The sequence below is a fragment of the Apostichopus japonicus genome, chromosome 22 (genome assembly GCF_037975245.1).
Source record: "Apostichopus japonicus isolate 1M-3 chromosome 22, ASM3797524v1, whole genome shotgun sequence".
Lineage (NCBI taxonomy): Eukaryota > Metazoa > Echinodermata > Holothuroidea > Aspidochirotida > Stichopodidae > Apostichopus > Apostichopus japonicus.
This window is the reverse complement of record NC_092582.1, coordinates 6,531,378-6,557,090: the sequence shown is the minus strand read 5'-3', so window position 1 is coordinate 6,557,090 and position 25,713 is coordinate 6,531,378. Positions and strand designations below refer to the sequence as shown.

Genomic DNA, 25,713 nt, shown 5'->3' with positions numbered 1-25,713 from the left:
CATTTCAAATGGTAGACAATTGTTATCAGTAAATGTACAGGCTCGTCTCCGGTAGAAAGAAATGTTTGCTATTGATATGATGTTCTTTTATTTTTGTGTTTCATTTTTCAGGGGTTTTGCTTACCTGAGGAATTGTCAGAGGAGATGTCTGGAGAAGGGGCAACAGAGTTTGCAGACACAGAGGGGGGAGGTGTCGGTGAAGGAGAAGGGGTGAAGGATGTAAGCGATCAGATTGAAGATGAAGAACAGGTGTGTAATATTATCAAGAAATAAATTGACTTAAGTTGCTCATCTGTATATCTTTTCAAGTGCTTAGATTAATGTTAGACCTTGAATGCTTGCTAGCATGGATACTTCAGACCTTATAACTTTTATATATTTACTTACACAGGCTTTTGCAGTAGTGGAGCACTTTGTGTAGTTTTGTGCTCATTCTTATTGAGATTTTTAGTTTGAATTGTTACATTTTTCTACACTGTTACCCAATTGTACTTCATATGCACTTCATAAACACTACTGACTAAGCTCCCTCTTAAAATAAGCAAATGGATAACACACAATTATTCCATGTTTAAGGTTCAGGGATTTTTTAACTTTCAAATATTTTCATAAAGTATGGTAGTTGTTTTTTAAGTTATGCCATAGACTGTCAACCATGCTCAAGGTGTTGTGATCATATAACTTTACAAAGTTGTATCACTAGAGATTCAGATCTATTGTGCAGGCTTTTAGTCAAAGCTCGAAATATTTATTTTTCCAGTATTGAGTGTGCTACTCTAAATATGATAGTATTATGTTGTAGATGTTGAGTGACTGGCCTTAATTTCACAGGAATGATATTTTCCTCTTGTTATTTCATAGGTCCAAGATGTTCAGAAGCAGGGTGAAGAAAAAGAGAAAGAGGAACAGAACCAAGATGAAATCCAAAATGAAGAGAATGGTATCGAGATGTCAGAGGACTTTGAAGGAAAGCTGCATGACCCTGACCAGCGAGGTAGTCTTCTTTGACCTGCTTTTGAAATATCTAGTAAAGCAGTTCCCTTTTTGAAGGGAAAGCAGTTCCTTTCCTTAATGCCCTACTATTTGTACATTATGCTGTATCATTGTGTACATTATAGGACATCATTGTGTACATTAAAGGGTCTCATTGTGTACATTAAAGGGCATAGTTGTTTTCATTAAAGGGCATAGTTGTGTACATTAAAGGGCATCAGTGTGAACATTATAGGACATTGCTGTGTACATTGTAGGGCTTTAGTGTGTACATTAAAAGGCATCATTGTTTACATTAAAAGGCTTGTTGTGTACATTAAACGGCATCATTGTGTACATGTAAGGGGATCATTGTGTACATTAAAGGACCTTAGTGTGTACATTAAAAGGCATCTGTATGTACATTAAATGGCAGCAGTGTTGCCCTAAATATGCTGGACAGACTAAGAGTGGTCACCAGTAGTCACAATTTGAAGAGTTCTGTAGGGAGTCTGAATCTATATTAAACTATAGAAATTCCTTACAGCTCTGCCTATTGATAAAAGGTTGTCCTATGCAGCTTAGCTGCAACATCTGCAGCATCTCCCCCACCCCCAGCTTGCTGACATTTTGACACAGTGCCTAATGATATTAGTATGGACAGTTTGAAACAAACTGTTTTATTAACAATATTTTGATGTATGTTACAATATGAAATAAAGAATCGTTTGTGTTGAAAATGTTTTTGCAGAAGCAGAATCAGATGAGGAAGAAGAAGGTGAAAATGAAGAAGAACTGGACAAACAGATGGGAGACATAGACGAGCCGGACGCTGACAAACTGGACGAGAAGATGTGGGGAGACGAAGATGACCCCGAGGAGGAGGAAGAAGAGAAGGAAAAGGAAAAGAAAGAGGAACAGGGTGATGGAGATGAACAGGAAGAGTCTCAGCTTGTTGCCAAGGACGATAACATGGGTGAGTAGATGAGTCATATAGAAATGGAGACAACTGAGGTCAAAGGTCAGACGTAAGGACTGTCTTGTCGCTGCTGTGCCTGTATCATATTTGGTAACGAGAGACAGGCAACAGGTCCATAACGAGCATTGAAGTTGAGTCAGCAGTTTAATGAAAAGATAATCCAAATCTGTTTCTTTAAATTGAATGAAAATTACGTTTGAAGACCATGATTAGATTTGTATTTCTGCAGAAGAATTCTAGTTTGGGCAAAGACGATAGGTTTTTTTCTTCTTCTGTTTCACTTTCAGTGTTATTTACTTTTAGCTATTACATTATGTAGGCTTAGTTATCTGTAGACTCAAATGATGTCTTTGTAGTGTGTTTTATAGTTTGACTAGATTCCTATCACAGCTCTTTATGAATAACACAGTTCAAGATGAAATAGATAGATAGATAGAAACTTTATTGTCCATTTCAAAAAACAAAAAACGGAAATTATTTCCCGTCGACAGTAAACATAAAACAGTAGTGAATACAAACAAAACCATGCAATAAACAAGCTATTAGTGAACAACTACGAGAATAAAACTAAATAAGCAGAACCAGAACAGTAACAGAAACAGCACAGAGAGCTGCAAGTGACAGATAACACACTGTAGCCAAATCGCTTTGCACGCGAGTTAAACAAGTGTATTACCTCAGGTAAGAAAGAATTACGGAACCTGGACGTTTTAGTATGGGGCACCTGTAATTAGTGCTGTGCCGTTTACACGTTTAAACGTGTAAACGAACAAAACATCGTTTAAACGTTTAATAAACGTTTAAACGAAACTATGAAATCAACTGAAAATTAAATTATTGGCAAAAATCGCGTATCAATTCCCGTGTTTATTTTGTCTACTACGCGAAATAACAACACAACTTACGATCAGTCGAATCATAAACCGCGAACGTAATCCTTCTTTTGTCCCCTCCCCCGATGTATCTGGCGATATGAATGGCTTAAACTTGAACGCTGTTATCCTTTTGTGAAAAGTTCCTGATTCGCGGCACAAGTGTACTTTATATCGAGCCGACAGCGGCGGCGCAGATAATCCAGTCAATGCATGTTCAATCGAAATGATTACAATCCCTGTCCATCACGTTGAACTCTCCGACCAAACAATACTGGGTCGAATACTCGACTTGGTAATAGTTGTTCAAATACATGATCAAAGGAAAAGTATCGATTGGAGATCGTAAAAAAAAAAACTCTGAAAATCAGTAGAGAAATTACCAATTGTGTACGAAAAGTAAGTTCGGTCCTTTCAAATTTTACGAAAGATCCAGCAAAACACTTTCGAAAAATTCACGCGAAACTGGCATATCGTGCTAAATGCAACTAATGTCATGTAAACAAGGCTCTAGTACACCCATTTATGAATAAACCGTAAGACCACATCTGGTGTTAAGCGGGGGGAAAAGAAAGTATTTTCTAGAATTTCCAAAAATACGTACAAAATAATGTCCTACCATAGTTAAGTGTATAGCAAATAGCCTAACCACCTCGTCTGTTACGGATCTCACGTAACTACAGAAACACAACTAATTGTATTTTGCGAACTTGACGTTTTCTACAAGAACATGGAAATAAATGTTTAGCATTAGTTAATCATGCCGTGTGGCCTAAAACATATTTTATTACAAGGTTTACTTTCATAAAGATGGCCATAGCTTGATATCTTGTGCTGCGTGTATGAACTGTGCCTCGTGTATCATGGGGAATACTCCATGAAACGTTTCTTGGAAACGTGCCAAAAATGTTAACAAACAGGTGTTAGACTGGGGATGAGCGCACAGTTATTTGGAAAGGTACCTGGGATAATTCTGAGCACATGTACAGTATCCTACCGCAGTATTTAAGTTGCGTTAAACCGTACTGCAGTTGTAAACTGATGTACGTTTAGTGCGCGCTATTCAGTGTTAGGCAGTCTAGAAACGGGGCTTTGCCGAACGTTTTTTGTTTCATAATATCGGAGGTTCTGTAAGTTAAACTTTTTAAAGATTGTAAGACAGATTAAATCTCTTTTCATTTTATAACATAATATAGCTACTCTAACTTGTCATTTAAAATTTTTCATCAGCTTCGTGACAATTTAAATTAAAAAAGTTGTCAGTATTTTGCATCCTCAACTGCGAATTTTTTTGTCGTCACACAAGCAAAAATTTCCTTTTCCTTTTCCGGGGTCTTCGCCCCACCAGGGCCCTAGGGCGGTCCCATGGACCCCACGCCTTTATGCTCGCATGCTAAGCGTGCTCGGCGTTTTCTCGCGATTTCGCGAACGTTTAAACGTTTAAACGAACGAAAAATCGGCCATTTAAACGTTTAGGTCTTTAAACGAAAACTCACAGCCCTACCTGTAATCGTTTCCCGGATCTGTTGAACATGATAAGACTATGAAAAGGGTGTGTGTGATCTTCTTCTTTATTATTTAGTTTCTTCATCATACATTCTTCAAAATACACAGTTTGACATAAACAAGTGCAGTTAAATCTTGAAAATGAAAGAAAATGGTGAAAATGGTGAAACAATTTCTTTTGGAAACCCTTTGAAGTTGATGAAAGGTTCCATTATAGTATTTTGACAACAACTGTATTGTGATCTTGTTTAGGTGATAATCCTGATGAAGATGATAAAGATAAAAAGAAGAGACAGGAAGATGAAAGTCAAGAGGGATTAGAACCTCCAGATCCTAATGCCCTACAGGAGCCATTTGATGAGGTACTATACAACTCATTAATTTAAAAGAAGCTTAATTCTAAAGTTTGAAAAAAAATCTACAAGAGCTTACACTCTGGTATATCCTGATGTTTGAGATTTAAGAATATCTGTGAAATACTCCTACCTGCCCCACCCACACCACTCCCCTCTCCCATCCTCCCCTCTCAACCCTCCCAAGAAGGAAAAAGGAAATTGCAATAGCCACATTACCGGTTAATTGCCAACTTATCATTGGCTGACAATAGAATTTGCTTGTTCCAAGATCTCATATTGAAATAAAGCTTGTTTTTTTTTATAGAGACCAAGTGTTATGATGTTATTACTCTTTTAAGACAAACTTTTGATGGTACCAGACAGTATGTTATGAAACCATTGTAACAAGCTAGATATGTTTTCAGGTCTATTTCTTCAATTGATTTACCTCGTTTGACAGATTTATATGTTGTTACTTGAGAATGTTTCCAGACATTGCTATCATTAAACTAACTAGTGACATTCCCACAGGAGTGGATGAATGGTATTTATGTCTACTTAGATCATTAATATACTACCTGTAAAAAATTTGTAAACAGTGCCACAGATGCCCCAAACACCAGATGTGGCAAAGATGAACAACATAATAAGTCTCGACCCATTGTAAGGTTGCTGTCTGCACTTCTCAAAGATGTATAATTATCCAAGTTGAATTAATTTCCAAATGATTGACATCATTTAGAACTTAGACATTCTGTTGACAATCACTAGTTCCCTCTTTGTTGTCGGTTTTGTCTTGTAGAGTGAAATTAACGACGATGAGATAGATCCTAGGAAGGCCAATGACCCGCCACCAGAACCGGTCCCAGAGGATATGGACCTCCCAGATGACCTTGATCTGGGAAAGGGAGATGGGGATGAAGAAGAGCAAGGTGATGAGGAAGATGGGATTGATGAAGGTGAGAGGAAAAGGCCCGACTCGTTGACTTGTTATTAATAAGTAGAATGGCTCCTACCAAACCGTCAGGCTCCATTGTTTTGACATTCATGTCCGGCTTACACACTGATTTGACTGTTGTATTTGAAACAACTTTGCGAAGTGTCCGAAGTGGTCAAACATAATTCATATGCCTCCTTTTGACCGCTAATTATTAATGGAATGCCTCAAATGCACTGTAAGTAAAAACACGGAAGCCATTCCATATAGTCAGTAAAATCTGGTGAAACTTATACTTAGGTGAGAAAAGCAAGAAAATTGCCTGCCAACTCTTCATTTTTAAGATTTTATTTTTTAAGGGGGTGAAATTAAGCTTGAAAAGTGCGATTAGAAAGCTAAGAAACCTTAAAGAAGCATACCATTCTTATATAAAGTAAAGTCATCTTAAATTCAAGACCCAAAGAGTGTATGAATAATAGAATTGGACAAAGCGGTTCCAAGGTTTAAATTCCATGTATTATGTATTTTTGAACTTACAATCTTAAAATTTCCCTGAAGAGAAAGTTTTGAAAATTAAATTTTTAACAATGGAATGATTATTTAATTTGTCATTGTAGAGAATCCTTTGGACATAGAAACACCAGTTCAGGAACTTGATTTAGACGACGAAGATGGCAAACCAAAGGATGAAGATGATGAGGATAAGGATGGAGGAGATGAGAGACAGGAAGAGGAAGAAGAGAAAAATGAGGAAGGGCAGGAGATGGAAGGTGTTGAGGAGGGAAAAGAAGAAGATTTGGCCCAGGAACCAAATGCTGAAGACAAACCAGATGTGAGTATAACTCTCATCCCCGAAACAGTTTGTTATTTTAGTCTTGGCATATCAAACATCCTGGAAAATTGAAGTAAATAATGGAAAAGGAGTAACTGAAATTATTTCATCTTCATTTGTGGAGAAGAAAGCTGGGAAGTTATTTACTTGCATGTCTATGAATAGGTTTCAACCAGACAAGTTTGATGTGAATTGTTCAGCAATAACCTTCTCTTTTTTTTTATTCCATTTTTTTCCTCAAAATAAAATAAAACTGTTAGCAAACTGCTTATCCACTAGAGAGCCTGTGTAAGAGAATGTGTAAAAGTAAGTTGGCCTGATGTTTCGATCCTAGCAGGATCTTCTTCAGAGGCTAAATGACAAGTAAAAAAACAGAAGGGACACAAACATGAACAGAATACAGACAGGTTAATGAATATCGTGAACACAAAGAGATAGACTGTTAAGTGTCATTTAGCCTCTGAAGAAGATCCTGCTAGGATCGAAACGTCAGGCTAAGTTACTTTTACACTTTTTTCCCCCTGATAGACACAAGATCCCTCAGATCAACCAGAGGAAGATGAAATGACAGATAGCTACCTGCCAGATAAGTCCCATGATGTGGAACACATCCCGCAAGATGCAGAGAATTCGGCAAAGTCAGCCGAGAAGACGGATGATATCCAAACATCGGAGCCCGTGTCAACCGAGGAGGCGGGAATGACCGACGATAAAACTCCAGAAGAGGTAGGGCTTTACTTAATTCAGAGATCGTTTATCTGTGGAAGAAGAGATTTAGGCTAATAACTATGTTGTTGCATTGTGACGGAAAGAACTAAAGAACCTGACTGACTATTGTTTATTTTACACTAAAATTTGCCCTGAAGGATGCCGGTTGTTGGTGTTTTTACCTTAATATACAGTAATAATAATAACAATAATAATAATAAAGGCCTATAAGCACAACTACTACAGAAAACTGTGTGCACTGCTGTGCTGGAAAACAACTAAGTAAATCTCAAAGTAACGATACAAAAGTTAAACCTGGTCGAGATTCTGGCTGAAATCAGAACCGTTGACAAATAAGTAGTGTTTTAATTCAAAAATTGCCTCTTTTGAATTGAAAATTCAGATATTCTCAGATGAAGAACGGTCAGTTGTTTAATGTCAACTGATTAGAAGGAATAGTAGTCAATGACAACAAGGAAAAACTGTAATGTTTACATCTGTTAGCCCAAGATAGTAAAGTCTGAAGATTTTACAGATATGTTTTATGTATGCAAAAGTAATTCAGAGCCTGAAGTTTCGATCCTCGTCAGATGCTAACTGGTATCAACAGAGGCTGTGTCAATGTAGGAGGCAGGCATGATTGACAATGCTTTAAGTATATCAGATGGGTCCAAAGAGATCTGTGACCTATATAAATCTCAGCTACCTCTCACACCTGCTGATACTCCAACTGTCTGATCCATAAGTTTCTAGCTTCGACAGTTTGCTTGAATTAACTAACAGTGCAATGACTAGGTTATGTGGCAAAACTCTAGAACCTCTGTATGAACTTATAAAAATATGGATACGAGTAGTTGCAAATACAACCAACTTTAAAAGTTGTATCTTTAAGTATTAGCTGGATGGTTCTATAATACTCTCAGTCCAGATAACAATGTAAGTAATAGTCCAGATAACAATGTAAGTAATAGTCCAGATAACAATGTAAGTAATAGTCCAGATAACAATGTAAGTAATAGTCCAGATAACAATGTAAGTAATAGTCCAGAAAACGATGTAAGTAATAGTCCAGATAACAATGTAAGTAATAGTCCAGATAACAATGTAAGTAATTGTCCAGATAACGATGTAAGTAATAGTCCAGATAACGATGTAAGTAATAGTCCAGATAACGATGTAAGTAATAGTCCAGATAACGATGTAAGTAATAGTCCAGATAACGATGTAAGTAATAGTCCAGATAACGATGTAAGTAATAGTCCAGATAACGATGTAAGTAATATTCCAGATAACGATGTAAGTAATAGTCCAGATAACGATGTAAGTAATAGTCCAGATAACGATGTAAGTAATAGTCCAGATAACGATGTAAGTAATAGTCCAGATAACGATGTAAGTAATAGTCCAGATAACAATGTAAGTAATAGTCCAGATAACGATGTAAGTAATAGTCCAGATAACAATGTAAGTAATAGTCCAGATAACGATGTAAGTAATAGTCCAGATAACAATGTAAGTAATAGTCCAGATAACGATGTAAGAATAGTCCAGGTTTCAATGCAATTAGCCAGGCTCTGCACTGACATAACAGAATTACTAACTCAATATGTCTGAATGCTGAATATGTGCTAATAATGCTGTACTTGACAATGACAATGAAACAGTTTATTTCCAGCATAATAATAGTAATAATAAAGGCTTATAAGCACAACTACTACAGAAAACTGTGTGCACTGCTGTGCTGGAAAACAACTAAATAAATCTCAAAGTAACGATACAAAAAAACTGGTCGAGATTCTGGCTGAAATCAGAACCATTGACAAAGAAGTAGTGTTATAATTGCCTCTTAAAAGTAGCAGCATTTTGGAATTCTTTAAGGCTGTCAGGAAGCTTATTCCATAATTCAGGTCTAGCCTTCGCAAACGAGCGATACCCATGCGAGGATTTAACTTGAGGCTCTTTAAATAACATATTTCTGCTACGGTCAGAGATTACCAACATATCATAGATATATTTAGGGCCCAGTCCTCTAACAGACTTAAACGCAATCAATATTATTTTTAAGTACACCCTCTCCTTGATTTTAAGCCAATGAAGATCATGGAATAGATCAGTCACATGATCATATCTGCTTCAACCATATATCATTCTTGCAGCAAAATTTTGAACAGATTGGAGTTGATCATAAAAATGTTGGTTGATACCAAAGTAAAATGAGTTACAATAATCAATATGCGAAATAACCATGGATTGGACAATAGTGCTTAACTCAGACTTCGTAAGATAGAACCGCATTTTAGAAATATTTCTTAGATTCTGAAAGCACTTGGATTTAAGTGAACAGATTTGATGCCAAAAAGACATGGTTTCTTCAAAATAAATACTCAATCTCACATATACATATCAAAGTAAACAATAATTCAAGTAAACAAATAATTTTAATTAAATATACATATCAAATTCGTGCTTGGAAATGGAGAAAAGAAGAAGTACGATACTTATAAAATCGTTTTCCCCAGAATTATTAATATAGACAGAAAATGTACTGGAAATATTTGGTGGAACACAACAAAAGTCACAAAAAAATAAATAAAAACATACAAACACAATTGAGACAATCAGTCACAAAATAGTTACTTTAATTTGGGTCAAATTAGGTACGTTCTGAATATATCTGGACCGATGTTGTGGTCTGTCAGACTTCGTTGCTGTAAAGTTGAAACGCTACGCGAAATAACCAGGGGTGCATGCTTCTAATAATCTTCTACTCTCTGCACAGGTGGCTAAACTTCTGATGTGGAGAGTTTTCACTGTAGCCGTGTGGTATAGAGATATAGACGAGAAGGACACTAAGGCTTCTACTGGATAATGCATCTATTCAATCCGTGAAAACCACCAATAAATATATATATAAACTCTCTATTAACGTACAAATATATCACAAAATAATCAGTAATTCGCAAGCATCACGAAAAATACAAGGAGCACATAAAGACTAGCATATGCAACGCAAACCTCAAAGACGCAAGTCAAATAGTTTCTACAATTACACATTTAAAACTCCATAAACCGCAAGAGTTAAAACGTACCTCTTTAGTATCCTTTACTCCTAACGCAAATCCCGTGACAATGTCACACAGTATCGGCATGGATTGCACTGGCTGCCACACCCTGGCACAAGTTACATGTAGTATAAAGTATATATATAAAGTATCTGGTCACACAACTGACCCTACGCAGATCTAGAACGCCAGTGAGCTCCCTGGATCTCTCAATGCCACATGCAGGAACGACCAATCAGAAGGCATGACCTCACACACTGAATAAACATGAGGCACACTCTCTTACACATAGGTTGACAATTATTTATGCTTATACCCTTTTTTAAATGAACGTAAAGTCTTGCTATTTTTCATGCTATCATCCAGCGAATTCCAAAGTTTAACACCTGAAATTGAAACACAAAGTTTCTTCTATCTTGTTTTGACATATCTTTGTTTAAAATTATCTTTTCGTCTGGTGTTATACCTGTCATTTGAAATTAGTGAGAAGTAAACTTGTAAATTTGAATGGTAAGCATGTGTGGTACGCTTTAAACATAAACACACCTGTATACAAGTCTACAATATCAGGTAATTGTAAAGTTTTCAACTTGTAAAAGAGCTCAGAAGTATGATCTAAATATTTGTCATTACAAATAATTCTAATAACTTTCTGTTGGTTTAGGAATAATAAAATATTTGAACAGACAAATATAGCTTCGGCTATCATACATCACCTAACGTAATGTCTAAGCTGAACTACTTGACCCCCTAATGGTAAAATGAATCTAACATTAAGTTGCAACAATAATGAAAAAGCACAGTGTCTAATCCTCTGAAATATAACTCAAAGCTACTGCACATGAAAAAAAGGAAATAAACCAACAAAAATATAAAAGAAAGTTAGTGATAGAAAAAGAAAGCAAGAAGAAGAAAAAAGTTGTTTATTAAACATTACCTAGTTACAAGGAAATGATTTTCACTTTTATGGAACAATCACCGATAAGCAGCTATCTTATGTTTTCTATGGATGTTTAATGTCTTCATGTGTCTCACTTATAAGATGATGAGACATTTGGCTATTTTTAGGTATTTTTGTGAATTTGCAGCGAGAGAAACATGCTGTCTTCATGTGTCTCACTTATAAGATGATGAGACATTTGGCTATTTTTAGGTATTTCAGTGAATTTGCAGCAAGAGACAACATTCTGTCTTCATGTGTCTCACTTATTAGATGATGAGACATTTGGCTAATTTTTAGGTATTTTTGTGAATTTGCAGCAAGGAACTTCATTCTGTCTTCAGTGTCTCACTTACTGTATAAGATGATGAGACATTTGGCTATTTTTAGGTATTTCAGTGAATTTGCAGCAAGAGACAACATTCTTTCTTCATGTGTCTCACTTATTAGATGATGAGACATTTGGCTAATTTTTAGGAATTTCTGTGAATTTGCAGCAAGGAACTTCATTCTGTCTTCAGTGTCTCACTTATAAGATGATGAGACATTTGGCTATTTTTAGGTATTTCAGTGAATTTGCAGCAAGAGACAACATTCTGTCTTCATGTGTCTCACTTATTAGATGATGAGACATTTGGCTAATTTTTAGGTATTTTTGTGAATTTGCAGCAAGGAACTTCATTCTGTCTTCATGTGTCTCACTTATCAGATGATGAGACATTTGGCTAATTTTTAGGTATTTTTGTGAATTTGCAGCAAGGAACTTCATTCTGTCTTCATGTGTCTCACTTATCAGATGATGAGACATTTGGCTAATTTTTAGGTATTTTTGTGAATTTGCAGCAAGGAACTTCATTCTGTCTTCATGTGTCTCACTTATCAGATGATGAGACATTTGGCTAATTTTAGGTATTTCTGTGAATTTGCAGAAAGGAACTTCATTCTGTCTTCATGTGTCTCACTTATTAGATGACGAGACATTTGGCTATTTTTAGGTATTTCTGTGAATTTGCAGCAAGGAACTTCATTCTGTCTTCATGTGTCTCACTTATTAGGGGTCGAGACATTTGGCTATTTTTAGGTATTTCCGTGAATTTGCAGCAAGAGACAACATTCTCTCTTCATGTGTTTCATTTATTTATGAAGGTTTATTTCTTTGAGATACTTTGCAAACAATGTTAATTGATACAGGTATTGATAACCAAAGGATTTCATAGTAGCAGGAATGGTCTGCATTCTGTCTTGATGTATTTCATTTATAAAAGGACAAGACAGTTTCATTGAAGCTCTGTTTTAGTCAAAGTTACTCATTCCTGATTGTGATGACCAACGGGTTGTTTAGCCGTAAGACTTTCTTGTGGTAATTTTGTCCTTGTGGTCATGTGCTCTACTAATTAGATGATGAATCGTTCTTCATGTTTTTACTTGTGGCCATATAATACTTGTCTTGCAATCAATCTGAGGATTTGGTTTCACCACCAAATGACATCTTGGCTGGATGTGTTCTCCTTGTTTGAGGGATGCATCTACTCTCTAAGAACCTTACCTATAGGTAAGAATGAACTTACCTACATGTATAGGTATGAATGCAGATCCTTCACCTCTTGCACTTGTCACTGCTTTTATGATATTCTTGTTATTAATGTGAGGGTTTTTGTTTAGCCAGCAAATGACATCTTGGCTGGTTGTGTTCTCCTGTTGTGAGAGATGCATCTACTCTCTAATAACCTTACCTATAGGTAAGAATGAACTTACCTATAGCTATGAATGCAGATCCTTCACCTCTTGCACTTGTCACTGCTTTTATGATATTCTTGTTATTAATGTGAGGGATTTTGTTTAGCCAGCAAATGACATCTTGGCTGGTTGTGTTCTCCTGTTTTGAGGAATGTATCTACTCTCTATGAACCTTACCTATAGTTATGAATGCAGATCCTTCACCACTTGCACTTGTCACTGCTTTAATGTTATTCTTGTTATTTATGTGAGGATTTGGTTTAGCCACCAAATGACATCTTGGCTGGTTGTGTACTCCTTGTTTGAGGGATGTATCTACTCTCTAAGAACCTTACCTATAGGTATGAATGAACTAACCTATAGATATGAATGCAGATCCTTCTCCTCTTGCACTTGTCACAGCTTTACTGATATTCTTGTTAGTAATGTGAGGATTTGGCTTTGCCAGCAAATGACATCTTGGCTGATTGTGTTTCTCTTTGTGTGAGAGATGTACACTCCTAAAAACCTATACCTATAGGTATGAATGTAGACTATTCCTTTATTGCAGTTTCCACCGTTTTAATTGCATTCATATAGTGACAGTCTTGCAATTACTCTGAGGATTTGGAGTCACCACCAAATGGCTGCTTGGCTGGTTGTGGTCTCCTTAATTTAAGGATGTTTATACTAAAAACAAAGCTTACATAGGACTTGGTAAATTGCTTGACTCGGTAAATTGTACAAAAAGTATGACTTGGTAAATTGCCACTTAAAACTAAACACACACAATAATATCAAAACTTTAAGAAAAAGTTTGAAGCTATTCTTAATATAATAAAATGCTTTCTGTAAAATCATTTTGAAAATTTAACCAATTTTCCTTAAAACTACTGCACTGTTGCATAACTAGTCAAGATAATAAGAACGTTGAAATCATTTCTTTGTTTGGTTTTGTTTGCAGGAGACAGCAGCTGGTCTGTCTGAATCTCGACAGGACAGCGGTCACGAGGGCGCTGTTAACTCCAAGACAGCCATCTCCACTCAGACAAAGAAGGAACCGTCCACAGCCAAACGTAAACCTGGACAATCAGACACGGACCGAAGCCTCGGTCAAGAGGAACGAGGAGCAAAGAGGCTGAAGACCATAGATGCTGCAGATGAAGAAGGAGATCAACCAAGAGATAAGGAAAATGTGAGATATGGAAAAAAGAGAATTTTAGACTAGGATAATAAAGAAAGAGTTGTTGGAAGCTTGAAAATATAGTAAAATAAAAGTGTAGGGAGTATATGATGGATTGTAGGTATCAGAAATTGATAAATGTAATTTGAAATTTTATACTGGAAACTTGAGAAACTATTTTTGATCATTTCCCAGTGTATATCATTCACCATGCAATAATGTATGATAAACTAGAGAAATTTTTATTAATGGATGACATATCTCATGGAATAGTGTTATGTACTGTGAAAAGTAGAATTCTGTGATACATTGTTGATGTCTATAAATTGAAAATGCAGGACATTGAAAACATATAATAAAGATCAAAGATGTTTAAATCTGGAATAGAACTTTACCAGGGAAGGTAAAAACTTTATTTGGTTTACTTCAAACTTAATAATAGATGCTGTCTTGGTGTGTATGCTTTAACCTGTTACTATTATGCTAGAATATTGACAAATGTTATTCAAGGCTATGAGACAGTTTATGTCGTCATGGCAATTGTCGCAAGTATCACTTTTCATTACTATATTTTTTAACCTGTTCTGGCTTGATCCTCACTGATAAGGACTGAAGCTGTAGTCCTCGACACAACTTTGAACTTTGCACTACTATCTTTTTATAAATCAATGAATTAGGAAAGAATTTTATAGGACGAATTAATTTCTGTTTGTAAGTTTACAGTTTTATTATATCCTCTTTGTAGAATGAGAACACAGAGAGCGACTTGTACGAACACTTGAAGGACTCTCAGTCTCACTATGACGTACAGGCCGTTGACACGGCAACAGAGGAGCAGGCCCAGGAAGCAGGAGTAACCAAGGAGACCTTAAATGAGGAGGAAGAGGAAGATGCTGTTGGTGAAGGAGAAAATGAGGAGATGCCTGTAATGCAGGAGATGGAATCTATCGAGGAGGTATGGTAGTGTTAGGTTCATTGTTACTAGGCTTTCCCATTTTCCTTTCTTTTTTCTTGTAGGTGCTTTTTAGTATAAGATGAGCCAGCAGGCTGGTTTTTGTTAAGCTCTACATATATTGTGCTGATATTTAGCAGAAACTACATCAGTGATAACCTTGCTAATAGTGTTAAACTGACAGGGTAGAGTATAACCATGGAGATGTTGTAATACAATTAGCCATATAGTAACAATATTATACTAATGTTGTACCCAGCAAGGTAGACTTATTTCAGAGATAGTGAGTTGTCATTGGCGATACAGTTACACACAAGAGTGATAACATACACCAGTAGGGCGAGTATTTACACCAAGTTTCTGGCATTTTCCTTTTAAACTAAATTCAACCTTTTCTGCAGATTCTAAAGCAGTAAGGTAAAACTTTAGCCCCAGACATGTTGTCTGTTACATTTTCTCCCCTCCCCCAATTGAATGCTTGCCCTCGGCTGTGAAGCCCAGGGCAAACTCCACCCCCCCCCACTCCCCATTGAATGTTTGCCCTGGGCTGTGAAGCCATCTTGTGAAGCCTGTTAGTTATTCATATTCTTCATTTGCTACAAATAATTTTATTCTATAACTGTGCATCAGAGTGATAGTACATTAGCATGTATTATGTTATCTACACGTTTGATTAGTGTTAATTACATAAGGTAAAGTTTATCAAACATGTACCATTTACTTTCCTCCCCAGGAAGAGGTAGAAAAGAAACTTGAAGGCCAGAGTTTCCCAAGTGGGAAGTTGGAGACGGGTGAGAGAAGGAAAGAAGATGGGGAGGAACCCTCACCAGATGTCAATGATGAAGATGGAGATAATGATGGTGAGTGTGTGTGAAAGAGATATCTCCACGGTTACAAGAATTATCTGGATTTGTTAGCCACATACAAAACATTTTTTTTTTTCAAAACCTAGTCTATAAGTCTATTAACTGGGTTCCTAACTTGTGATCTGTACTGCTTAAACCAGACCCTGGTTGGCCGTAACTGCAGGGACATTAATTAGACCATATCTATCAAAATCTGCTACATTACAATACTTGACATTGTAGTTTTATTTTCTGGCAATGAGTGGCATTAAATTCCAGTTTACTAATGTCCTATATTTGATAGTGTTGGCCAAGCCAATCTCAGGCTTTAGTGGAAGCTCTGATTGGTAGTGTTTGTTCCTTAATGATTTTACTCCTGCCGTAGGACTTTATAAAGGCCACAAGTGGACCAGGGTACAATTAATCATGTCATCCCTGTTGTTGTGTTACTGTTGTTGCATCCAGATTAGAAATCAGGGTAACTGTACAGCACTGTTATTATGCTTCCTCCAAAGTCTTTGATTTTATCAGTTTTTATAATTCTGGTTTTCAGACTCACCATCTGGTCAGACAGCAGATGCAATTGCTTCCTCCGCACATACAAACCTCTCTGAGAGGAAGAATGCTGCGATACCCGAGATGGTGCTGAGCAACTTGGAGGAAGTTGAAGAGGTCAGAAAGGAGATAGAGAAACAATTAAGTCTTTTACACGAAGGCTCCAAAAACGAGGTGAACAAATAATCATTTTACTTTTTATAACTTGCCTTCTCTTTTTCTAATGAGAATAGTTGCTCAAAGAAAGGTACCTCCAATTTAATATGAAGAAGTAGTGTTCCAGGAAGCCAAATATTTTGGTAGTCAGTGTCAGTCAACTCAAATTGACCAATGCAGTTTGGTGTTAGTTGCTTTCAATTAACTGCTATTGTTCAACAGTAGCTGGTTGTATTGCACAGATCATACTTTTTAAGTACATTCACCCAAGGTAGAGCCAGGGCACAAAACCAAAACAAGTTGGTCCACTCTGAACCCCAGTCCTGTTACATCGAGACTGCAATCATATGATCATGACGATGTTATGGTCAAGTGAGTATCACAAGTCACTCGGACCAAATCCAAACTACCTCCCTGACTGGTTTAGGTAGGGGCTGCACTTGGACCGGCCCAAATCTGTTCTTGTCAGATATAAAGCATAGATCACTCACCAACTATTAACCTGATTGTGTTCAGTATTTACTCCTTTACAAAGGGACTCTCGATGATCAATTGATGTATAAAGGCCATCTCGTCGTTAGTCTCGATGGAAGAGGACGCAATTGAGAGTTGATTGATTTGTTGGTTTCCGTGCCCTGGCTATATCTTAGATGAGTTTTCTATAATGCATCAGTGGTCAAGGCTAGTGTTGTTTTTATTAAGTATGTTTTAGTTTATTCCTTCTGTCTTGGTGCTCTCTTGAACATAAAAGTTTGATACTTGTTTAGTAGGTTGGTTCTTGTAGTTGCTCTTGTACTTTGATGGACCTAGTCGTCCTCAGAGAGAATATTCCAGCCATAGCTGAAACTCCTAACTGCACCAAAGTCAAGGTACAAATGATAAAACTTTAGGATGGTTTATAGTTTCAAATTTTATGATAAACACTAACAAAAACCATAGACGTTTGTCATTGCAGTATATTAATATAAGTGTAGTACACCCAGTGGTCTTGAGGCCTAATTTTGGAATGTTTTTTCTTTCTTAGGACCAGCAAACACAGCAGTTGTGGCACGACTGTGAAGCTGTGACCTCTGGTCTGGCTAGAGAACTTTGTGAGCAGCTGAGGCTAGTCCTGGAACCGACTCAAGCATCAAAACTTAGGTAAGATTTCAGAGAACCATGGGGTGGAGCACAGGGGTCAGATACTGTCATGACTTTGAAGAGAGCAAGAAAATCTTGGCTAGAACAGGGATTTGAACCAGTGACCTCAGGACCAGAGTTTCTTGGTTCAATCTGTTCTAGCCAAAAGTTCTTTGTTCTTACTAAATTTCTTTCATAAGTCCCCAGTCAGTTTACCATTTTTAAATGACTGACATCATAAAATGTTTCTGTTCATTTTTGCTGGTAAGGTATTTGAAAATGTCTTTGTTTGTGTTTAGGAACTAGAAAATGAATTACAGAATATCGTTTGTGAGTGGTCGGTTCATCATCGTTTTGTTGATGCTTATATGAAATTAGTTTGTTATATATTTAGCTTTCATGATGTTCTCCATTGGTTACCATGGGTTAGCAATAGAATACTTAAGACATGGTGTCAAATTAATGAGTTATGCTAAAAGAAAGCTTTCTTCAAAATTATGAAGTGGTATATATATATGAAGTATTACAGTTTCACTGCAGAAATTGTTCCTTCTGTGTAAAATTTTTATATTTTGGGTTAATAAATAATGCAATCAACTGTGTGATCACTTTGCAAGTCTTTCCGTAAGTGGATGGCAAGGGTGGTAATAAGAGACTATTGTATTAGACAGTCTGTCATGATAGCTTGATTCCATCGTGTCTGAATGTGGTTAACTATCCACCCTATGATGTTAATCTGTATTTTAGGGGAGACTTTCGTACCGGCAAGCGTATCAACATGCGAAAGGTCATCCCATATATCGCAAGTGGTTTCAGAAAGGACAAGATTTGGCTCAGAAGAACCAAACCCAGCAAGAGAGAGTACCAGATCTTACTAGCAGTCGATGACTCATCCAGTATGGCTGACAATAGATCAAGACAAGTGAGTAGCCGTTGCCAAGGGTGACATAATGGTACCTTCATTCGACTGGTACCTTGAGTCAATCTCAACATCTGATTCTTGTTCCCATGGACACATGTAGGATAATTAATATCATGGTTTCATCATTAAAATACCATCGGGTGAATTCAAAGTTTCCAATTTTCATATTCATATTCAAGAGGAACAACCTTGCAATTTCAGAGGAGATATAAAATACAAGAACACAAACTCTCTGGAGAGAATATTGAGAAAGAAATACACAACTTGCAGTTAATAGCATCAAGATAACAAAAAGTCAGGGTTTCTCCAGGACTCCATTACTTGTAAGAACTTTAACAAGGCCCTGTCTGCTAGGGTTCAACAAAGGCATAACCAATATAAAAGCTGAATAGGATTTAAAACTCTTGGCTGATGTGTATCTATGAAACATATGCAAATGAATAGTTGATAGACAGAATGTGGTAGTTTCCTTCGAACAGTAGAAGTGATTAGCCCTTTATTCCTCAGACAACATGGAGTAAACTTGTAAATTATATGCATCAAGTTCAAATTTTCCACCCCTGAAAACCAGGTCTACAGACACCTAGCCAATTTGCCCCATATGCAATACATTTGTTGTATGTGATACTCTTATTCAAAATCTGTTGAAAGTTTTAGAAAGCTCTTGTCGTTTTCAAGTTATATGAAGTTTTGATAAATCTGGGGAAACTTATCAAATAATTGCAAACTATGGCGTAGAGTGTTGCGCTCATCAAAATTTCTTTATTTTAGCCCTTAATTAGTTAGCCCCTAATTATAAACCACTTATATCATACGAATAATGTGATGTTCCTCTTTTCAAAGAGGACAATGTAATATTTCCATAGGATAGCCATATGTCATAAACCTGTGTTTGGTGTCATTGAAACAAAGGTTGTAAAAACAAAGAAGTGACAGAAAATTAGGCAGTCACTCCGGTTACATTATCAGTGTGCATAATAAGCTAATGTTTATTCATAAGTGAAACTAGAATTAAGAGAAGACTTGTAAAATGGTCAATATTGGATGGATTTTGATGGGATTTGCAGCTATCTTCATTAGGACAATGTTTTTACTAGGTGTCCGTTGACCTTTAATGCATCAGGTACTACCTTGTTATCACAGTAAGGCACAAATATAAAGGTATATCCTATAGAAAGTCCATTTCCATTAACAAGAGGATGCACCTCCTTCGCATATAGCCGTCACTAGAAAGAACCTATCCTATGGCTTTTTGCAAACAAATATGTGGATCATTGGGTGCTTGACCAAATGTACTATATGAAGCTAGTGTACCACATTTATTGTTTCTCAAATATATGCACATTCTTTGCACATTGTTTCATCCAGTAATACCCAAAATAATTATTGCTGATGGAATTATCCTTCTCTTCATTTCTGTAGATGGCTTTCGAATCCATGGCATTAGTAAGCAATGCTTTAACATGGCTGGAAGCTGGACAATTAGCAGTCTGTAGGTAAGTAAACTCACAAGTCCATTTAGAAGCCATGTCTTATTAACATAACAAAATGTATATGCAGGGGCGTAGCGAGCGGGGGGGTGTGGGGGGGTGTCACACCCCCCCAATAATTTGGTCGCTGTCGGCAAATTTTGGGTCTGTCGGCAAAAGGAGAAAAGGTGAAGAGAGCGGAAGGGGAAGAAAGAAGGAAAGCTGAATAGAGAAAAGGAGAACGGGAGAACGGGAGCTTCTGCCGTGCCAAATTTGACTTAAAATATGCACCAGATTGCATCTAAGGACGTTTCAAAACTAAAAATTTTCAAAAGGGGAGGGGGACACCCCCTCCCCTTAGACCCCTCCCCCATTTCAGTCACCACTTCCAGATCCGTCGGCAAATCAAATTTGACTTAAAATATGCACCAGATTGCATCTAAGGACGTTTCAAAACTAAAAAATTTCCAAAGGGGAGGGGGACACCCCCTCCCCTTAGACCCCTCCCCTATTTCAGTCACCACTTCCAGATCCGTCGGCAAATCAAATTTGACTTAAAATATGCACCAGATTGCATCTGAGGACGTTTCAAAACTAAAAATTTTCCAAAGACCCCTCCCCCATATCAGTCACCACTTCCAGATCCGTCGGCAAATCAAATTTGACTTAAAATATACACCAGATTGCATCTAAGGACGTTTCAAAACTAAAAAATTTCCAAAGGGGAGGGGGACACCCCCTCCCCTTAGACCCCTCCCCTATTTCAGTCACCACTTCCAGGTCGGTCGGCAAATCAAATTTGACTTAAAATATGCACCAGATTGCATCTGAGGACGTTTCAAAACTAAAAATTTTCCAAAGGGGAGGGGGACACCCCCTCCCCTTAGACCCCTCCCCCATTTCAGTCACCACTTCCAGATCCGTCGGCAAATCAAATTCTCCACACCCCCCAACAAAAACCCCTTCGCTACGTGTATATGTTGTCATAGGAGAGCCTTACTGTGAAGTGAACATTTCAGAATAGCAGTTTCATGTGACCAGAAAGTAATAGCACTCATATAAACACCTCTACAGTTAACAGTTTCTTTAACTGCTCTGACCACTGGTTTTCTCCAGCTTTGTTAACTAGTAATGACCTCTTGTCACTAAATTTCCAAGCTCTTCCTTCTCTACACTCCTCTCTTAAGGTTAGGGTTAGGATTTTTAAATGAAAACTTTGATTGATTCTTATCTTTTTCTCCTTTCTTTCCAGCTTTGGAGAATCTGTTCAACTCCTTCATCCATTCCATGAACAGTTCTCAGACCAGTCTGGATCTAAAATACTCCAAGATTTCACCTTTTCGCAGAAGAAGACAAAAATAGCGCAGGTAAGGTTCAATTCTAAGTAACGACATCATCAGGGAAGGCAGTTATCTTATATAGTTAGTTTTATATTAGTGAGAGAAGAAGAATGAAACTTATCCTTCACATCGGATTGCAATCCAATTTACAGTTTAAGTTCATTTTGGAATATTTCTTGAAGACATTACAAATGGGAAAATGATACCTTACTCCTGGATAGAAAAGCTACTTAATACAGTAGCCGCCCAGGGATCAAACCCACATGTCTCCCAGATGTCAGGCTTTATCCACTCAAACTGTAGGGCTGCAAATTTTGTCTAAGGGGAATAACAATCCTTGGGTGACAAAACAATGGGTCCCTCTATGCTAAATAAATCGCAGTCAAATTTTGAGGTAAAATGAGGTAAAAATATTGGAAATTACTGACCATAATTAGTTTTCTCTCAAATGTGTTGCATTTAATAAGGAAAGAACAGACAAAAAGAACTAAAAAGAATAAAATTGTTAGCTCCAAAATTGTTTTAGCAAGGGGGGAGGGGGTGTAGGAAGAGGGGGTGGGGGCTGGTGAACATTCATCAATTGTGCAGGTTACATTGAGGTTTCATTACCGACAAAATAGATAGTGTTTTGAACAAAAAGTTCTGTAGAATAAATAGAAAATGTCAATGGAGTTGACAAGGTTTTCTGTCTTACCTCACTTTTCTGTTTCATCTTTTTCTTGCACAGCTTTTGAAATATGTGACAACGCTGATGACGGAAGCTAAAGCTCATCAAGCACCGGGTGCAGGGAGTAATGTACCCATCTCGCAGTTGGTTCTAGTGATGTCTGACGGGCGTGGTCTCTTCCTGGAGGGGATCGAGAGAGTCAAGAGCGCTGTCAGGGCAGCTAGAGATGCCAACATATTCCTCGTCTTTCTGGTGTTGGATAATCCTGAGAATAAGGTAGGATAAAAACACATCCCTGACCTCTTCCATCCTACCACTAGAAATGTGTCCTCCTCCCCCCCCCCACAAAAAATGTATTCCTCCCCCCCCCTCCCACCCTGCAAGAGCAAGAGCATGGAAACCCAAAAATACTTCTGTTGGAATGGAGTTGAACTTTCTTGACTCCTTATTAGAATTTGTCTCTTCTTGGTTTAGACACATTCCTTAGTTAGTTTTGAAAGTAGGCATTGAAGTGATTATGCAAATGGAGTTTTAATGTAGTTCTGATGGAAATATTCTTTTGAAGACAACATTCTTGATATTAATAACTTCATTATGGTGAGCACAGTTTAAGGAAATGCTTATATTTTGGTCGAAAGTTGGTTAATGTCAGCACAAAATGTGTACCACAAAGTCTGCACTGAACAATTATGACAGTGTATGGTTGGTTAATATTTAGATTGTGTCTAGGCCAGGAAAGTAAAGCTTTTTTGCATCTTTTCTGAATCCTTACATTCTTTCTTGTTCCAGCCAATTCTGACCTGCGCTAAAATGACATAAGATGTTTTCTTATTTCGTATCATAGGATTCGATTCTGGACATCAAGGTTCCACTCTTCAAGGAAGACGGCCTACCAGAGATTCACTCCTACATGGAACACTTCCCATTCCCATTCTACATCCTCCTGAGGGACGTTAATTCTCTGCCAGCAACTCTTAGTGATGCACTAAGGCAATGGTTTGAATTAGTCACTGCTGGAGATGCTCAGTGAGGAGATGGGTTTGCATTGAATACTGCAGGAGATGCTCAGTGAGGAGATGGGTTTGCATTGAATACTGCAGGAGATGCTCAGTGAGGAGATGGGTTTACATTGAATACTGCAGGAGATGCTTAGTGAGGAGATGGGTTTGCATTGAATACTGCTGGAGATGCTCAGTGAGAGATGAGATTGCATTGAATACTGCAGGAGATGCTCAATGAGGAGATGGGTTTGCATTGAATACTGCAGGAGATGCTCAGTGAGGAGATGAGATTGCATTGAATACTGCAGGAGATGCTCAATGAGGAGATGGGTTTGCATTGAATACTGCAGGAGATGCTCAGTGAGGAGATGAGATTACATTGAATACTGCAGGAGATGCTCAGTGAGGAGATGGGTTTGCATTGAATATTGCAGGAGATGCTCAGTGAGGAGATGGGTTTGCATTGAATATTGCAGGAGATGCTCAGTGAGGACACACATGTTCTTGGTTACTGCCCTTCACCACATGCATCACAGAATTGCTTATAGCATCGGATCAGTGAAGACACAAGCTTTATTGCCTACTGCAGAGGATGCTCAGCAAGGACACAAGTTTGACTTGGCTTGGGCAGGAGGTGCTCAATGAGCAGAGAGTTTTGAATTGTTTACCGCTGGAGATGCTAAGTGAGGACACTGGATTTGATTTATTACTGCAGGAGATTCTCAGTAATAACCTTAGCTTGCATTGGATTCTGCTGGAGATGCTCATTGAATATCTGTAGTTTGAATTTAAATGTTTATACCAGCCTGAATGTCATGAATAATTAGTATCATGAATCATCAATGTGTATATAATTAATAATATCAAAGCATTGTTTATCTGGTTTAACTTAGCATAATGCCATGCAAATTCAATGGCAAACTTGCTATGCAGCTTTGAAAAAAAAAATTGTATTATTGCTTTTTTTCAGAATGGTAATGTTTTTCTCTACTTACAATACTTCATGCCAAAAATTCGTAAAATAATGCAAATGGTTTACTTTTCCATGAAATTTATCAAATATTTCAGACATTGCTACATCAATCATTAATTTTTGTCATTTATTAGTATTCCATGGGTGTGAAAGTCAGAATCACAGTGAGAATTATCTGAAATCTAACAAGCTACTGTTGATGAAGAGTGGTTTGGATTGAAGTTTTAAATTACTTTTGCATCTTGCATTGTACGAGTGTTAGTGATAGCTACGAGATAACCACTGCATACAAAACAGATTTATAAAAGAACCGTCTTTTGGACAGATTTTTGTTTGATAGTGCTACTACTTATTATTCTTAATCAAGACCTGTGCATACATTGATCACATTGAAGCAGTCCTGACTCCTGGGTGTAGTTCTCACCTCAACCTTTGACAAAGATCATCTGGGTCTAGGTCGCACTTCGACCTTTGAACAAGATTATGTCAAATATCTATGCCCTTTGGTAGGGAATAATGATTGCTTACTTAACTTAACAGCTGCATGTTCAAATGGAATACAGACTCAATGTAAGGGGACGGGGGTTGAGAGCTGATCAAGTTGTTTGGCTTTTCAAGCTCTAACTGTAGTGACATGTCTGAAAAAGTGCTGTTATTTATTAATTATTAGGCAGGACTTAGTTGAATGGTTACTTTGTGTAGAGCTTCTTGACTGTAGAGTGACAATGTGTAAATACAGAAAGACCACCAGTATCTGTTATCAGAAGTGAGAACTTCTGCGATTTGATCTATTTGGATATTTAAATAAGGATACTTTATTGTAACAAAATGTAATTTAAGATGTAATTGAAGTGAATTGCAACATTGGTATGATATTTTAAATCAAGACAATTTTTACTTACAAAAGCCAGTTTTAAGACCAAAAGTGCAGTCTGATGAGGAAAAGGTGTCTGTATTTATGGTAATGTGGCAATTTTACTTTGAAAGCTTTCTGAAAGATCGACACAGTTTCAAAGGAATTCAATAAGTTTTAGTACCAAAAAGTGCTTTACATTGACAGTTTGGTTGTGGGTGCACAACATTTTCACATTCTAACATTTTCAATTATATGAAGTTAAAAAAAATATTTAATCATGATTTTAGTTTTTGCTCTTAATAGATATTAAAGTTGTTTTTATTTCTGTATAGTACCTTTGGATAATATGAGAATTTCTTACAAAATAAATATAATTAGTTCTTCACTATTGTTTTATTCTTTGAGGGTACCTTTAATATTGTATTAAGATTTTAAGTTTACTTAAATTTAATCCCTTTTATTTCAAATTTACTTTTTCTTCTGAGATTGATAATAACATTATGTTCACCATCTGAAAGAGAATTAAAGTGGAAACACTCCAACCTCAGATTTTTTTGATGTTTGGTAAATATTAACAAAGATCTAAGAGACACATGACCATTAACAAACAGCTAATCTACTGCAAAATGCACGCCTGTGTAGGTAAGATATATAACGTTAGAGGGAAGGAAATTACGATCCTAGCAGGTTCTTTTTCAGAGGCAAACTGGTAGCTTCTGAAGAAGATCCTGCTGAGATGACATCATCAGGCCATTTAACTCTATATATAATAACAAAGATCTTATTAAAGTAGTGAAAATTTGGAAAATGAAATTG

General features: G+C 37.0%; 1 protein-coding gene across 2 annotated transcripts in view; it reads left to right on the top strand.

Annotated features, from left to right (window-relative positions):
- The window catches only part of LOC139963549 (midasin-like), an 80,048-nt gene extending 54,611 nt beyond the window's left edge, over positions 1 to 25,437 (top strand). For both annotated transcript variants that reach the window (XM_071964403.1, XM_071964404.1), the window contains exons 79-95: positions 112 to 249; positions 862 to 994; positions 1,724 to 1,948; positions 4,582 to 4,691; positions 5,467 to 5,623; positions 6,219 to 6,433; positions 6,962 to 7,159; positions 13,824 to 14,054; positions 14,788 to 14,997; positions 15,728 to 15,854; positions 16,393 to 16,568; positions 17,575 to 17,690; positions 18,417 to 18,591; positions 20,014 to 20,087; positions 21,313 to 21,427; positions 22,128 to 22,343; positions 22,912 to 25,437. In XM_071964403.1, coding sequence (XP_071820504.1) covers positions 112 to 249; positions 862 to 994; positions 1,724 to 1,948; positions 4,582 to 4,691; positions 5,467 to 5,623; positions 6,219 to 6,433; positions 6,962 to 7,159; positions 13,824 to 14,054; positions 14,788 to 14,997; positions 15,728 to 15,854; positions 16,393 to 16,568; positions 17,575 to 17,690; positions 18,417 to 18,591; positions 20,014 to 20,087; positions 21,313 to 21,427; positions 22,128 to 22,343; positions 22,912 to 23,097 — 2,802 coding nt within the window. In that variant the 3' untranslated portion in view covers positions 23,098 to 25,437. The remainder of the gene's footprint in view (positions 1 to 111; positions 250 to 861; positions 995 to 1,723; positions 1,949 to 4,581; positions 4,692 to 5,466; positions 5,624 to 6,218; positions 6,434 to 6,961; positions 7,160 to 13,823; positions 14,055 to 14,787; positions 14,998 to 15,727; positions 15,855 to 16,392; positions 16,569 to 17,574; positions 17,691 to 18,416; positions 18,592 to 20,013; positions 20,088 to 21,312; positions 21,428 to 22,127; positions 22,344 to 22,911) is intronic.
- Positions 25,438 to 25,713: the final 276 nt, after the last annotated feature.